Source organism: Penicillium odoratum (genome assembly GCF_028828045.1).
Source record: "Penicillium odoratum strain IBT 22623 chromosome Unknown utg000006l_segment0_segment0, whole genome shotgun sequence".
NCBI classification, from domain to species: Eukaryota; Fungi; Ascomycota; class Eurotiomycetes; order Eurotiales; family Aspergillaceae; genus Penicillium; species Penicillium odoratum.
Genome location: NW_026643148.1, coordinates 187,456 through 203,089, shown reverse-complemented (window position 1 = coordinate 203,089; position 15,634 = coordinate 187,456). Strand labels below are relative to the sequence as shown.

Genomic DNA, 15,634 nt, shown 5'->3' with positions numbered 1-15,634 from the left:
TATCGGTGTATGTTCCATTCCCTCCGCACCTTCCCTGGCCCCTTTGGCGCAAAGACGTCAGCACTGTGGCTGTCGTGGAAATTACGATCAAGACCAGCCTTCCGCATGCTTGATGATTTGCATCGTCAGTATGGACCAATTGTGCGGACTGGCCCATGCGACCTTTCCATTGCTCACCCTCAAGGAGTGCGCCTGATCTATGGTCCGCAGTCTCCCTGCACCAAGAACGCGTTTTATGATATGTCGTACCCGGCGCAGTCGCTCCTTTCATTCCGCGAGAAGCCGCTCCATGATCGTCGCCGTCGTGTCTGGAGCCCTGGCTTCAGTGAAAAAGCACTCCGCGGGTATGAGAAAAGAATTCGAGTCTATCGCCAGAAGCTGTTTGACCAGCTCATGGCACGTGAGGGAGAAACTGTCAATGCGATCCAGTGGTTTAACTTCTACGCATACGACGTGATGGGTGATCTTGCATTCGCGCGCAGTTTTGATATGCTCGACGATAATGAGAATCATTGGGCGATTCAGGTCCTACTAGACGGTCTCGGCCCGCTCGAGTATATGATTCCTGTCTGGCTTCTACGGCTTTTCCTGGGTATTGCCATGTTGTCCAAGGACTGGTGGCAATTCGGGAAATTCTGTAATGATCGCCTCATGCATAGATTAAAGGTATATTTACGCAATCTGTTAGATTCCCGAGTAAGAACGACAATTAATGCTCTTGTTTAGAACACACCGGATATTCCTGACATTAGTGCATCGCTGCTTGCGCCGGTAGACTGTGATAATCTCAGTTCAAATGATATAGGGACGCTGGGCGCTGATACACGATTAATTCTGACGGCAGGAAGGTATGAATCCTAATGGAATCTATTTTCTAATCCAGACTGACAGTTAGAATTCTAGTGATACCAGTGCCATTGCACTTACTATGATTCTATACGAACTCGCGCAGCATCCTGATGAGGCACAGAAGCTGCGAAATGAACTAGCTCCCTATACCCCTGATGAGAATGGAGAGTACTCCCACGATCAGATTTCTCAATTGATGCGGCTGAACGGATTTATCAATGAAACACTGCGACTTCATCCACCAATTCCTGGTGTGATCCCACGGAAGACACCTCCTGAAGGAATGAAACTTGGAGACACTTTTATACCGGGAAATATCAATGTCTCGTGTCCGCAGTGGGTTCTCGGTCGATGTAAGAAAACTGATAGCCACTTCGTTCTATTTTTTCTGACCCCATAATTTAGCTACAGACGTATACGTTGATCCTGAAAAATTTACTCCTGAGCGATGGTTTGAGAAGCCAGAATTGATCAAGGAGAAATCAGCATTTGCGCCATTTACCATTGGTATGAAAAACATTCCTTGGGTTAATCCTAACTCTTTCCAGGCCTCCATTTAAGCCATTTATCCTGTAATGAGATACATGCTAATATCGTAAAGGCTCATACGCATGTATCGGCAAATCGCTAGCCCTCATGAATCTGCGCACCACCACTGCCCGCATGATTATGACTTTTGACATTCAGTTTCCCCCGGGAGTGGAAGGCCCTTCTTTGCTGGACAATTCTCGCGAGCACTTTTCCTTGAGTATAGAACATATGCCAATCTTGTTAACTAGGCGGCAAGAATAGGTTGTGCCAACCAAAGAAACGACTGGCAGACGTGAGGCTCATTGTGGATGCTGAAGGGCAGGTTTTCACCGAATCAGTCGAAGGAACTACATTTGCCGATATCTATGTATACAATCTTCATTCAGGCATGAAGAAGCCGGAAAATAGTACTGATGGTTATTGAGTTCCTTGAACATGAAAAGATATTTGGCGGCTAGGTGGTGGGTGACTAGTAATTGTATGGTAGTTCTTTGATAGCAGTAGAGCAATTATAAAAATCAGACGCTACAATACTTGCATTGAGGCCTTTGATAGCTCCCCTGGCTTTTCCAGTATTCGGTGCTCAGCGCAGTAAGAACGCTCCCCACGCATGACATCCTCACACAGGTTCCGAAGCGCGTGTCCCAAAAAGCTGAATTGTTCAACTTCCAAATAAATCTGAGCACTTGCTCGCACCCACACGTGTTGTCCGTGCTGAAAAATAGGCACGTATGTTCTATAACGATGGACCAAAGATTGGGAAATATCTTCGATGACCCTGCCCACGTTCCCAGATAACTGCGACAAATCCAGAGGCAGCATGACGTTAACCATGCTACATCCACGAGTCAAAGTGCCTTCCTCGTTGTCCAAGACCTTTGTCCCTAAAATTCCAGCCATAACCCGTCCTCCAGTTGCAGCTAACTCAGAATTATAGCTCATGATCTTTGCCTCTCCACCTAGCCCCTGTCTGAAGGCCAAAGCATCTTGTAGACAAAGGAAGGGACTATAGTCCATTGTACCAAAGCTCTCAAAAAGGGTCTCGAATGGTTTCTTCTGTCCCGGGCCTAAAGCAAAATAGGCATTGCACCGGGCGTTCTTCGGCCGGAAACCCCAGCCTGTTGGGAAGGTCGTACGCAGAAGTTGCTGGGTACGTACTGGAGCATAGAGTACTGCACAGCCTCGTGGGACAAAGAGCCACTTATGGAGATTTCCCACAAAAAAATCGGGATCTACGGCCAATAGGTCTAACGGTAATTGCCCGATACAGTGGGCTCCGTCCACGCAAGATAGAATCCCTAGCCCTCGACATGCCTTGACAAGGTCTTCGAAAGGAACGCGCACACCTGGTTGAAAGCTGATTGCATCAAATACAGCGATCTTAACACGCTCTCCGCGGCTATGAATCCGATTCACTGTCTTGTTGAATGTCTCCAGAAGTGCAGAATCTGATAAAGGATAGACCAGTGGAGTGTATGTGATTTGGACAGCGGTTGTCTCTGCAAGATGTAAAGCAGTCCGCTCACAGGTGCCATAGATAGTGTCAAAAAAGAGGATATGGTCCCCAGGTGAGTATTCAATATTCCGTAGGATGGTGTCTATCCCGCTAGTAGCATTTGGCACAAGGACTATAGTGTCGAGCGGCGCATGCACCAGTTTGGCGATTTCAATACGCGCAGCGGTGAGCTCCCGGTTATATTCGTAGCGAATGAACTGATCCGGTGTCGCTTCGACAAGCAACTGTCTTTCCTGTAGACGGTTCTGCACTGAACGGGGAACTGATCCGAATGATCCTGGATACCGTTAGTCCGATTTCCAAAAAATGATACCGTCAATTGCCCTACCATGGTTCATATTGGTCCAGTCATCGGCAAACATGAAGTTCCTTAACATGTTCTTGCCGAAGATAGCAGCCATGTTGGTGATGAAAAGTCAAGCGACTGTCAATAACAGGAAGACTGTTCAAGCCGCTAAGGATATTATAGATGGCCTGAACTTAGAACTTAATATTGCACCTACGGGATCCTCTATGCCGATAGTCGCGCGTCCAGGGACGTAAGGGTATCGGTTTGTGTTCCCGCATCTGCGCGAGCATATTTCGCATGGAGCCCTTGTGTAATCAGCGATACTAAGTGAGAGATACGCATGATTCCAGACGCAGTAAGAAAGCATCTTGTATTGTGACGTGGATCTGCACTTAGTCACACCGACACCCGTCCATTGATTAGTACGAATACGTACTTACAGAGGTGGAGACCATGAGTTCGCGCATACAAAGCCGGATGTATTAGAAAAGCTATCTGCAGTGAGATAGACTCCACGGGAGGTTGCGTTGCACGAAAATCATTATCGTGGCTGGAATGCTGTATACACATGCATGCATGTGAAGCTTCAATAGCTACCGCCGATCACTTGCGTGCATCACCAGCACAATAAATATGATATATCATCAAGAACCCGATGCCTAATTGGGAATATTCAAAGATCAATGTGATGTGTCCTTGCAATTGCGTCGGTCTAGAATCTACGTTGTTGATCAAATGTTCTAAAAAATGAACGTAAGATTGGGATAATTCGTGTAGATCGATTACTTCCGTAGACTTCCAAACCTTCCAAATCAAATCGAGACCAATTTCTGCAGCGGAATATGCAAAGAGACGGAGAGCACGTCCACCAGCTTCGCCCACCGCCGCACTAACGCTCGAGGTGGACCCACATTGTCTGGCGTACTAATCTCGACCACCACCAGATGCAGGCTGTTTCCCTCCACCGTGCAGATACCTAGGCCAGACTCAGACTTGGGAGGATGGCCATCAAAGATCTCCTGTCCTTGAGCATCCACGCCGTCTAAAGGACACTTCCATGCCGCATCGAAATTTTGATGCAGCAAATGCCACGCCATGCGGGTATCTGCTGGCCATGATGTACACCGCTGGAGGATGTCGGGCATGTCTAAATAGTCGTATCGTAGAGCCTTGGCTTGCTGATCCTGTACCTCAGTAAGAAATTGCTGTACGGTCTTGCTTGGATCGATAATGATGCGGAATGGGATCTTGTTGATGCATGGGCCGAAAATCTGGTCCACATTGGTGAGAGGAGAATCCCGGCCATGGACTGTTTGTTGAAACAAAATGTCCGATTCCCGGTAGCGTTCACCCAGAGCAATAGACCACGCTGCACGAACTAGTGTGGCCAGGGTGAGCTCCTTTGAGTAGGAAGGTATGCGAATAGTCTCCTGCTGAGTGGGGCACCATGCCATGCCCATTGGAGGATTGGGGTCCTCCACATGATATTTCTCGAGAAGGCGGTTGACTGGCGCGTCTTGTAGATATTCCTTCCAAGATGAGAAAGCATGATCGAGACGATACTGGGCGCGGAAATACAGGTAGTCGATATAATTCAGGCGAGGAGCTGGGGTCTGTCCACAATAGGCCATTGAGATATCGTTGGCGATAAAGTGCATCGAGATGCCATCATACTGAAGGTGGGATAGTGTGATAATAAATCCATGCTGCACACGATCCGGGGCTGATACAAGGGTGAATGATACACCAAGATGCCCAAGAGAGGATCGTTGACATAATTCCTTGGCGTGGGATTTGGTCACCGATTCCACATCCTCGTTTGTCTCGATAGTGTGGAAGGGAAGGTCAACATCGGAAATAACAATTTGAACAAATATATTCCCCATGGGAACAAACACCGTCCTGAGCATTGGATAAAGATTCCATACTGTCTGGCACGCCTCTCTTAGTCTTTCTTGATTTACTGTTCCATGATAGATGAACATGAAGCTGTCCAGTCCATTGGTGTCCAGCATTTCGCCCTGATAATTAGTCAAAGGTGCTGCATCCACGACCTTGGCACGATTGGGAATAACACCGTTCGCACGTAGCTCGGCGTAGAAATGATCCAGGCAAATAACCGATGCCTTCAGCAGGGAAAATGGTGTTCTGTCAAATACGATTTCCTGGACCGGACTGGCATATCTGGCAAGAGATGATAATGTGGGATAGGATAGAAGGTCTGATGCCACCAGTGATAGGTTATGGGATCGAGCGGTTGAAGCCACTCTCATGGCAGAGATGGAATTACCACCCAGGATGAAGAAATTGTCGTTTGGTCCAATAAGTTCCCGTGCGATATGGAGCTCCCTGGACCATATATCTTGCAAAGTCCCTTCTATACCATAGAGGATACCAGAGCTTGAACTCGATGAAGTGAACAATTGGTAGCCCCTGAATTCATGTTGCGATAGTCTTGCGATACACCGTCGCAGCTGCTGCCGATCCATCTTTTTGCTAACGTTCTTAGGGAGCCCCGCAGAGGGCAAAATGATGGTCGGCACCATGTAGCTTGGGAGAGTGCGTTTGAGTTCCTTCTTGGCTGAGTGTGCCAATTCGACAAAGTCATCGGTTGGTGGTAGGATAACATCGTCGCGATTGAATTTGGTCCGTATCACCACCACAAGTACGAGAAAGGCATTCTCAGAGTTTCCATCAATGCTTGTCACATCAGCCACGAGCTCAATAGCTTGTGGAAAATGGTGTCGACAATGCGTTTCGACTTCTGATAACTCTAGTCTCTGGCCACGAAGTTTCACCTGGGTTCCCTTTCTGCCGACACACAATAGGGATCCGTCCGGTAGTTGTTGCACCAAATCACCTGTTTTATAGAGAGGCAACGTGTTACCTGGACCTCGTATGGAAACAAGCCACTTGGGAGAGGTGATAAATGCGGCCTCCGTTTTAGCCACGTCTTTCAAGTATCCTCGTCCAACATTCCAACCCTCGATGAGCAGCTCTCCAATGGCCCCAATTGGGGCCAATCGATTATGATCCCGAGGATCAACAATCCAACAAGCAGAGCACTGTGACCAGCCAACATTTGATGGATCGGCAGCCTCTCGGAGATTGGGATAGATTGTCGTGATGGGCGTACATTCAGCCGGACCATACCCGTTGATCACCCGCACCTCCTTGGGACAGGACATCAAGTGCGTAGAGGTGACCTTTTCGCCGATGAGAACGAGTGTGTGGATGCCGATTAGATTAAAATCCTCCGGTGTCAGTGTTCGGATAAAGGATGGGGTTAAAAAGGCATGGGATGGACGCATAGCCCGAGCCGACTCCACAAACGAATCCGTCCGTTGCGCGTCTCCCAGTACGCACAAACAGCCGCCAACCATCAATGTGCTGAGTATCTTGAGCAGAGCTATATCAAATGCGTATGAGGCAAACTGCAGAACTCGAGACTGTGTATTCATGTGAAATTTCTCGATATGAGTCCGGGCTGCGCTAGAATACGCGAGATGCTGAATGACGACACCTTTTGGACTCCCAGTCGATCCAGATGTGAAAGCTGCGTAGATAGCATTTGATGGACTCACAGAAGGAGCGTGAAACGAGGTTGCTTCTGTGTCCGAAGGCAGGCTTTCCTCGTTGTCTAGTATCAGCACATCTGGGGCCAAATGCTGAGCTAGATCAGAGGTACTTCTGATGCAGAGAACGACCCGTGGCTCCAATGTCTGGCATATTTCCATCAAACGTGGGAGTGGATAAGCTGTCTCTAGGAGTACAAAGGCCCCCCCGGCCATCATCACGCCAAGTACTGATATCATTGCCCAATAGGTCTTGGGGAAACACAGTGGCACAAACGTCTCCGGACCAACTCCTCGGTCTTGCAAGGCTTTGGCTACACGGGAAGCGAGATTCAAAAGCTCCTGGTAGGTAACCTGTCCTTCGTGTGAGGTAACGGCCGGTGCGCGCGGTCGCTGGAGACACTGTTGCCGAATAACGTCGTGCACACATTCATCTACTCGTGACGGGACCTTTGCATTTCGATCTAGAAGTTCCTTCCAATCCAACGGGCTCAGCGTCATGATGTTACGGATGGGTAAATCTTCTTGATCAAGAATATTCTGAAATATATGGGCGATTTGATTCTCAATCCGCGACGGGTCGATGTTGGATTTCGGTATTGTGCCGGGGAGAACGCAGAGTTGGCATGAATCACCCCCGAAAGAAAATAGAACCAGAAAGTTATAACGTTTGCACAGTTCCACTATGGTAGCTTTGCTGATAGGAATCTTTCCATTATCTAGCCAAAGGACCGTCTTGGCAGATGTGAAACGTTCGAGCTTTGCGTCTTCCATTTGACTCGACAACCTGATCTCCTCTTGAAGATAAAGCAAAGCTTCTGAAGTGATCATTTCTGGCAGAATTTCCAAGTCCAAAGCCAGAGCTACAACAGACGACTCACGCGATAGATCTTCGTCCATTTTCTTGCTCGCCGATAGGAACACGTCCGCCGGGATGTGAGCATTGAACATGACCTGGTTTTGTCCCTCATGCTGTGCCTGTAACACTGCCCAGGAAAGAATTACATTTTGAACAAGCTCTGCTTGAACCATTCGTTTTGGGATCGGTAGCGTGATTCCCTTTCTCTTCTGTCCAAGAATAGGATCGAAGGGACTAGTGCAATCTTGACAGGGCGTGGCAGCAGACTGACTGATGTCAGTACTGTATCAGGCAATTTTTCCAAATTTACTCACCATTAAATTGGGACTACCCATCCCTGCCTCTAGAGGCAGTTGGAGCTGTTGTTCCGCAATAGTCATTGCGTTTATCTGTCTTGATGCTGTGTTGTGCTCGGTATAATTCTTGAGCTCTCAGTATTCGAGCAGCCAGTAATTTATAGCATCTTGATTTCCCACGGTAGGCATAAAATACAAACTAGAATCGAATTGGAAGAATTTGGGGCTTCTCGCATGTCGAGTACACTCTTTGTCACTTGATCTTGATACTGTCCACTCTGCGGGATCCCGGCTTCTTTCCAAACCTAATGAAGCCCGCTGATAGGTGGGATTGAAAATCTTTCGTCAGGAATCATCGCTGGTGTGCTCGCAATTGCATCATGCATGTGTCTTAATTGCAGAATATTATTGGTGATATATCACATCTGCAAGGCATTGACCGCCAAATAATGAATATCTAACGCCAAGCCGAGTAAGGAGAGTGAAGAATGATTCATCCAAGACTGCTCCGATATTGAATTCTCACCGACATCCGAGAGCGTCGTCATTTTCGACGATCACTGACTTACTAGTTCCTCGTTGTGACAGTACTGCGAACACCAGGTACGGTAGAGATCACCTTGCCTAGAATTATCTCAATGTAGAATTTTGAAACTACTGAGACATTCAAACTAAACTTTTGCTTTCAATCATTGCTAAAAAAATCCATTCATTTCAACATCTTCCTTTTTTTGCATATCTCAGAAATCAGCCATGACACGAAACAACAATGAGCCACCGCCAATCAGTCTTCCATATGTGAACGCAAAAAGTCATACCGACAATGATTCTTTGGCAACAGAGATCATCTCAGCCATGGCCAAAGCCGGAGCCTGTGTTGTGCGAAATATGTTCGATACAATTACCACAGAGAAGGTGATCGAGGATGTCCGACCACACATCGCTGATGCGGGCAACTACACAGGTCCTTCTGCTCTTAATTGCTATCATATATATTGTGCATGGAGCTGATAAGGTATCAGGTTGCGCGCCTACCTCAAAAACAGTCACAGCATTGCTGAGTAAATCAGACACGTTTGCCCTCGACATTGTGGGACATCCGGTCTTTCATACCGTCATTGATCACTTTCTTACAAATGAGTTACACCCGCGTCAGGTAGGCATTTCCCAAATGAGTTCAAGATAAAGCTCATATAAGGTACTCAGGTACTTCCCAATCAGCTAGTCTCGGGTCAATGTAAGCCCCAGCTGGATGCCAGCTTCTGCGTCTGTATCGGGCCGCATGGTGAGGGCCAAGATCTTCATCGAGATGATATTGACCGTATGCACTGGTTGTCCGGGGCTAGCGAGTATAAGCTCGGCCGCGACCTTGGCGTGGCCATGCTTACAGCCCTCACACCAACAACGCGCGATAATGGGGCGACTGTTGTTCTACCTGGCAGTCATCTGTGGAACTATGAGGATGTGTTGCCTGACCACGCTGATCCTCGTCTTGTCACGCCTGAACTACGGCCTGGAGACTCTTTGTTACTGCTTTCCAGTACACTCCATGCTGGTGGTTCAAATGTTACAGAGGACACCCGGATGGTTGCTGTTTGCTTTGCTGCTCGAGCTCATCTAAAACAGCTGGAGAATCAGTACCTGGCGCATGATATGGATAAGGTTCGCAATTTTCCAGTTTGGCTGCAGCGTTTCATGGGGTACACCTTGACCCAGCCCTATTGTGGATGGGTGGATAAGAAGGATCCCCTCCGGATCATCAACGCGAAGGCTGAGGAATTCTTGGATGGATGGAATTTGCTTTAGCTTGGTGGTATGGCGATATGAGAGAGAAGAAAAATTAAAGCATACCTACCATAGGAGATTTTATGTTGTGGTATAGGGCAGTTCAATGAACATGGATGGAAATTATTTCTTAAGTGTGGCAGAAACTCAAGGCTTTGAAAAATGAGCATGTTACCCCTAAAGTGAAAGACTGACAAGCATGGAATAGAAGCTTGTAATCAATGAAGACTTGGAATTCTACTAACTACAGTTACTCTACGTGAGCTACTAACGGTGGAAACGGAGATATGCATAGAATTGAATACTCTTGGGCAGTGAGTGGAAAAAGCTGCCGGGGTGAAAAAAAATAGTTTATGCTATCCAAAGACTTTCATGCGGTTCACGAATATCAGATCACTCGCTTGGAAGAAACAGCGGAATTATAAAGATGCCCCGGGTCCCGCATATCAACATGCCCCAGAAGAGGCTCGCCGGTGGTGTAGCCCAAGAAACGCTGCAGATGCAGCGGTAGCCTTTCAATCTCTTTTTTTGTATAAGTTAAATACGCATTCTCCTCCTGGCGTAGCTCAGTCCGGATCCCCGACACAATTGCGATCAATCGATCCTCATTGGTTGTGCTATTAGCACTACCTGCGTGAAAGAGTCCACCCAATGACATGAACGCGTCTCCAGGGGCTAGTTCCACGTGAATGGCAAGATCCTCTGTAGGAGGAAGAGAGTAGTCCCACAAGTGGGACCCCGGAATCACGCGCGTTGCCCCGTTTGCTTCTGTCGTTTTGGAAAGAGCTACAAAGAAGACAGACATGACATCCCGACCCAACTCGTACTCGCGAGCTCCACCTCGCCAGTTATAGTGCAATATGTCATCACGGTGCAGCATTTGACCTTCACCGCCAGGGCCAACCTTGAAGGTCGTTGTCGAGCTCATTTGTGGTTTTCCCGTGTGTGAATGCTGCTCATTACCCATCTACTCTTCAAAGTCAGCTAATCGGTATTCATTCAAAGCCATGTAGTTGAGCGTCTTACCCAGTAAGGGCCATATGTGTAGGTCAGGAAGTAGTCAATGACACCATGCCAGATTTCGTTCCCGATCACTTCATGACAGAAGGTGGTTGACTTGGCTGCCAGTCCTGTAGCTGATGTGGTCCCGGGGCGAAACTCTTAAGTGAGAAAAAAATTGAAAGTTAGTAAAGGCATCAACCTAGCACAGCAAAAAGCAGAAAAGTAACTCACTCAGGAATGTCTCGGGGTCATCAAGGTACGGCTGAAAATCCTGCACAATCTGTTTTACGGTCTCAATGGGGAGGAGGTTGCGGACCACACACCCACCACTGATTTTCATGTGGGATATAGCCGTTGCAACGATGTTTGCCACATCACCATCGCGAGCATCTACCTCAAGTAGTGGGACTTTTCCCCTCGGATCAGAATCCTGTTGATTGGGGGTAATAGCCATATTGAGAAGTGATAATAAAGGAGGCAGGTCTAAGAGGGACCGGAGGATGAAGACAAAAAACTCTTTTTTTCCACGGGCTTAGAAAGAACGCCCCAGGATTCTCTCGGAAGTGGAAGATGAACAGTATAAGGAGACAGATGGTCAAGTTCCACTTCTCTGCTATGAAGTTAACATGAACCTAGTCCTGATTGGGAACAAACAGTAAGCAATTGCATGGCACCGGGATGCCTGGACCATAAGGCTGTAATAAGACTGTAACAAGACTGTAACAAGACTTGATGACCTGGTGAGAATTCAATATCGATCATCTATCATTTCAAGCTCAAGTTTACGGCAAGCAAGGTACTGACTGCAGCTTTCGCTAACCTTCTATGACACCTCATGTATCAGTATTATCGAGTGCATTGCAGCTGAAGAGTTCTTCACCTACGTGCAGTGCATGCTAATAAATCTATGCACATGCAGATAGCAAGGGGGGATTTGCTCTGACTTTGACTATCGGAACTGGGTATATCTGCCAAGACTGATTAGGTATACGGTGTAGCAGTGCATCATCACACTTCTGCAGTCGGTAATATGCACGACGATATCTGCAAGAACTTGACCGAACTAGTTGACCCTTGTTATCTTGGTGTGGTTCCCATCAGCTTCGACGACTCGCAATTTTATTCAAGCACAATCTCAGCTATCAACTGCTACTTTGATGTCCCTTCTACACCACTCTATTCTACTCTTCCTGAACACCTGAATCACCATGAAAGACGGATACCATTCAGCCTACTGGGCAGAGCTCTACGATTTGGGCCATGATCTCTTTCCTTGGCTCAACGAGGACGCGAATATCTTCTTGGGCGCTTATAAGGACATGCGCGCCAGACGTTCTTTGGGCGGATCAGAAGACCAGTTCGTCTTCGTTGATATCGGCTGTGGTACCGGCCGTGTTTTCACCCAGCTTGCAGACAGCCTGGTCCAAAGCGGTGAACCCTTAGACCGTACACAGTTCATCGGATTGGACTTCTCGGCTCACATGCTTAAGCGTGCGGTCGCAAAGATCCCGAAAACCTTGTCGCACTGCATCAAATACGTACAGGGCTCTGCCACGAGCCTTTCAGCAGTCAAAGAATTCCAGGGCCTGCCTAACGTCGACCTAATGACATTTGCGGCCGGTAGCATCAGTATGTTGATGGAGCCTGGGCAGGCAGAGCAGTTCCTAGTAGAGGCAGCTGGCGTCTTGCGCCCCGATACAGGCCGCGCCTTTATCTCTGTCCGATATGTTTTTGACGACTCACGAAAGAATGAGCAGGCCAAAATGGAGGAGCGCATGTTTGAGGGTTCTTACTCTCAGGACACTCGTAGCGTGTTGTTCCCGGGAATTTTATATCGCCAAGGCCAAGAGAGCTATCGCCGGGAGGGAAATCTCGTCTTTTGGGATCTACCCGTGCAGGTGATCAAGACAGACGCGAAGGGAATCGAAAGTGTCGTTGAGAGTGACGTGGCTTCAATGGGTGGGCGTGTGTGGCAGGATGGCGAACTATTGCTGGCAGCTACGGCGGCGGGGCTGGACCTTGTTGAGACGTGTTCGAGTAGCAACGAAACCATGTATATTCTCAAAAGAAGGTAGTCCATGTGTTTATTGAGTCAAATTGCAATTTCGATTTAATAGGGATTATGTCTTGAATGAAAATCCAAAGGTAAAGCCTATAGGGAGAATATTGACGATGTATTGATCACGTTCGAGTACAACAATTCAATTGGCGAATTAACAGCAACTACTAAGGCTAGTGTCAGAAATCGGTCAGAAATGGGGATCAATTCTATTTTTTATTGCTTTGGTATTCGAGTTCGCTACCAATACCATGCCAATCTGACTACTCTCACGCTGTCCGTATGGGAGAAAGAAATGCTAGCTAGACAAAATATAGTATGATGAGTATCATATATAGTACGTTATACGAAGATTAAATCATTTTATCGATAGCCTTAGCTATCATTACTTATTGAAGAGGGGAACGCTCGTTGGCTGTACGCTCTGACGACGCACGAGTCGGATATACTCAGCAAAACCCACCACGACCGAAGGTCGCCCTCGGAGAGTAGTGGATCCCTCGACAAAAGGTCAAAGTGAGAGATGTGTAAGTGTGTATTCTGTAACTAGTGCTAAGTTCGTATTAATATGACCGTTTCCCTTACATGACGAAATGTGACCCGTAATGGTATGGTAATTCGTACAGGGACCGAGTCTCCCCACTATATTATGTAGTTTGATATAATATGTACCTTACCCTGAACAGATTTGTTTCTTAAAGATAAATTAAAAGAAGGACTTCTAAAGACTAAGTCAGTAACTAGCAAAGAATATTTACCGAGGCATTTATATCGATGGTACAATTGTGGTGATATGCCTATAGCATTATAAACTAAGGCAAGCGCTTTACTACATCATCCAAAAATACTGCTAAAATTGCCCAAGTCTTTCGCTACAGACACTTAGTTGACCGTGAGAAGATAGACTTGAACGGCAGTATATAATCTCATAGGGGCTTTCCACCTTCAGTAGATGGAGGACGTATTGGCAATGACACCAGTGACCCCGTATGGCCACGGAGATCTATCAATGAGAAAAACGGAATCAAAAAGAGGATAAAACAAATAACATAATTGCATTGATTGATAAGGCTGATTTTAATGCAAGTGAAACACCGAAAGTAAAGGGATTGAAAGACCTGTTTGATGCCGAAAATGGACCATCGAGCGTTGCAAGTCCTAAGACAAAAGAGACGAAAGTCTATGATCACAAATATTTAAAAAGGCCCCGGGGTACAGAAGTGATTCAAGTAGCTATTTGTGTAACATCTCGCCGAAACCGATTATTATTGTATCTGTCAGACATACGCTGTGCCAGGCAGGTGATGAATATCATGTGGAAGGCTGATCTTCTCGGACAATCTCCAGTATCGCTTGCTTATCATCATCTTGTGGACTGCGCCAGACATTAACCACCTTAAGCCCAACTGAATGGAGAAGTTTTTTGATGTGTCCCTCGGTGCGTTCAAGTGATGCAAGTGCCGCCATCATGACCATGTCGGAGGCAACATCGTTATAGGATATAACCTCTAGCCGGTCTGGAAACACACAGTCATAGATAAGAAGAGTTGAATGTTGGTTCATGGCGACCTGAATGTGCTGTAAAATCATCAAGGCTTCTTTATCTGGCCAATTATGGAGCGCTCGTGCCAGAATATAGATATTGGCACCTTCGACAGGCTGGGGATCAAAAAAGTTGTGCTTCATCTTTTCGATGTTTTCAGGCGCACCTTTCTTCGTTTGGCACAAAGATGTAGCATGGTGCTTCCCTTCGGTCACATCTTCGAGGTCTTGCAGAATCAGTCGCACACTTTCCGAGGGCAGCCTTCTCTTGACGGCATCCAGAACATTACCAGAACTGGCGCCCATATCAACGATTGTGATCTCATCAGAGTGGACTTCTGATGGGAACTTCTCAAGGATCCATTTATCTGGGATATAGTCTGTCCACATACCCCCATGGGAGCTTGGTCTGCTAGCCATCATTTGATGGAATGCGTCCTCTTCCAGTTTGTTTTTATTGAACCAATCATAAATATGCGACTCAGTGTTATAAGCATACTGGAACACTCCATTTTTGGGATTTTCTGGGACTGTGTGTCCATTGTGTTTCAGATATTCGGGGAGCCTGCCGAGGAGTGGGATAAACAAGCCACTATCCTCATCAACTGATTTTAGTATAGTACTGTGACTGAATTAAATGGCAGAATTGGAAAAGTTGTACCTGAGCATTATGATCAGAGCATGGATCTCAGTTCCCGGCCGAATGGTCTTGGTGAAGCTATTAGCTTTGCACTTCCCATCGTCTGTCACGTCAATGATATGAATCGTAATGAGAAACCTCATGATCCGGGCTATTTATCTTACATTAGTAAGATCCAATACTGGGCAGGGGACATCCGTGTTTACATATCAGTGGCTCCCCACTCTTTGTGTGGATGACAATCTCGGAGACATCAAATTCTCGGTGGGATTGACACTCTTGGTTGAAAAGATCAAAGATCCCAAGGTCTATTGCTACCCTGAGAATAAGAGGCGATACAAACTAAATTATCGATCGATTAGTTGAGCAACCGAGAACTGATGTGCTAGATACTGTATCCAAATTGGGGCACTCACATCAAATGAACTTCTCATCAGCCGATCAATTGGGGTCTCCAAACTTGTAGAGAGCTTTTGACATGCATAGTAAATATCCCGGCGTTGAATATCCGTGGTGTCTGTTTGAACATGTGGGGAAGAAGCAGCCTGGCTCAGCGCTTTCAAGAGAGAGTCGGTATCCATTTTTGCGATGGCTCCGGGGCTTGATGATGGGGGGATGAAATATTTTAGTATCAAAACGGGGAGTGTTTGAAAAAGACTGGTCCCTTAAACAGTGAGTCCGGCTTTAAATA

At 46.9% G+C, this 15,634-nt stretch overlaps 7 protein-coding genes across 7 annotated transcripts; 3 read left to right on the top strand and 4 right to left on the bottom strand.

Moving 5' to 3' along the window:
- Window positions 1–105: 105 nt before the first annotated feature.
- On the top strand, window positions 106–1,641 carry ftmC (cytochrome P450 monooxygenase ftmC; the record flags this gene model as incomplete). The annotated part of the gene is made up of 5 exons (XM_057142454.1): window positions 106–666; window positions 727–848; window positions 904–1,202; window positions 1,255–1,356; window positions 1,451–1,641. The coding sequence occupies 5 exons, from the start codon at window positions 106–108 to the stop codon at window positions 1,639–1,641; spliced, it is 1,275 nt and encodes a 424-aa protein (XP_056991742.1).
- Window positions 1,642–1,905: 264 nt separating this feature from the next.
- Window positions 1,906–3,297, bottom strand: N7520_008519 (Hercynylcysteine sulfoxide lyase; the record flags this gene model as incomplete). Its single annotated transcript, XM_057142453.1, has 2 exons — window positions 1,906–3,173; window positions 3,225–3,297. The coding sequence occupies 2 exons, from the start codon at window positions 3,295–3,297 to the stop codon at window positions 1,906–1,908; spliced, it is 1,341 nt and encodes a 446-aa protein (XP_056991741.1).
- A 700-nt stretch (window positions 3,298–3,997) lies between these two features.
- On the bottom strand, window positions 3,998–7,999 carry N7520_008518 (non-ribosomal peptide synthetase; the record flags this gene model as incomplete). The annotated part of the gene is made up of 2 exons (XM_057142452.1): window positions 3,998–7,885; window positions 7,934–7,999. The coding sequence occupies 2 exons, from the start codon at window positions 7,997–7,999 to the stop codon at window positions 3,998–4,000; spliced, it is 3,954 nt and encodes a 1,317-aa protein (XP_056991740.1).
- A 669-nt stretch (window positions 8,000–8,668) lies between these two features.
- N7520_008517 (phytanoyl-CoA dioxygenase family protein) lies at window positions 8,669–9,721 on the top strand (the record flags this gene model as incomplete). The annotated part of the gene is made up of 3 exons (XM_057142451.1): window positions 8,669–8,879; window positions 8,938–9,071; window positions 9,122–9,721. 3 exons carry the CDS (start codon window positions 8,669–8,671, stop codon window positions 9,719–9,721), a joined length of 945 nt encoding a protein of 314 aa, XP_056991739.1.
- A 367-nt stretch (window positions 9,722–10,088) lies between these two features.
- On the bottom strand, window positions 10,089–11,156 carry N7520_008516 (uncharacterized protein; the record flags this gene model as incomplete). Its single annotated transcript, XM_057142450.1, has 3 exons — window positions 10,089–10,667; window positions 10,727–10,860; window positions 10,934–11,156. The coding sequence occupies 3 exons, from the start codon at window positions 11,154–11,156 to the stop codon at window positions 10,089–10,091; spliced, it is 936 nt and encodes a 311-aa protein (XP_056991738.1).
- Window positions 11,157–11,910: 754 nt separating this feature from the next.
- N7520_008515 (class I SAM-dependent methyltransferase) lies at window positions 11,911–12,777 on the top strand (the record flags this gene model as incomplete). Its single annotated transcript, XM_057142449.1, has 1 exon — window positions 11,911–12,777. The coding sequence occupies one exon, from the start codon at window positions 11,911–11,913 to the stop codon at window positions 12,775–12,777; it is 867 nt and encodes a 288-aa protein (XP_056991737.1).
- Window positions 12,778–14,072: 1,295 nt separating this feature from the next.
- On the bottom strand, window positions 14,073–15,524 carry N7520_008514 (uncharacterized protein; the record flags this gene model as incomplete). Its single annotated transcript, XM_057142448.1, has 4 exons — window positions 14,073–14,925; window positions 14,965–15,094; window positions 15,150–15,285; window positions 15,360–15,524. 4 exons carry the CDS (start codon window positions 15,522–15,524, stop codon window positions 14,073–14,075), a joined length of 1,284 nt encoding a protein of 427 aa, XP_056991736.1.
- Window positions 15,525–15,634: the final 110 nt, after the last annotated feature.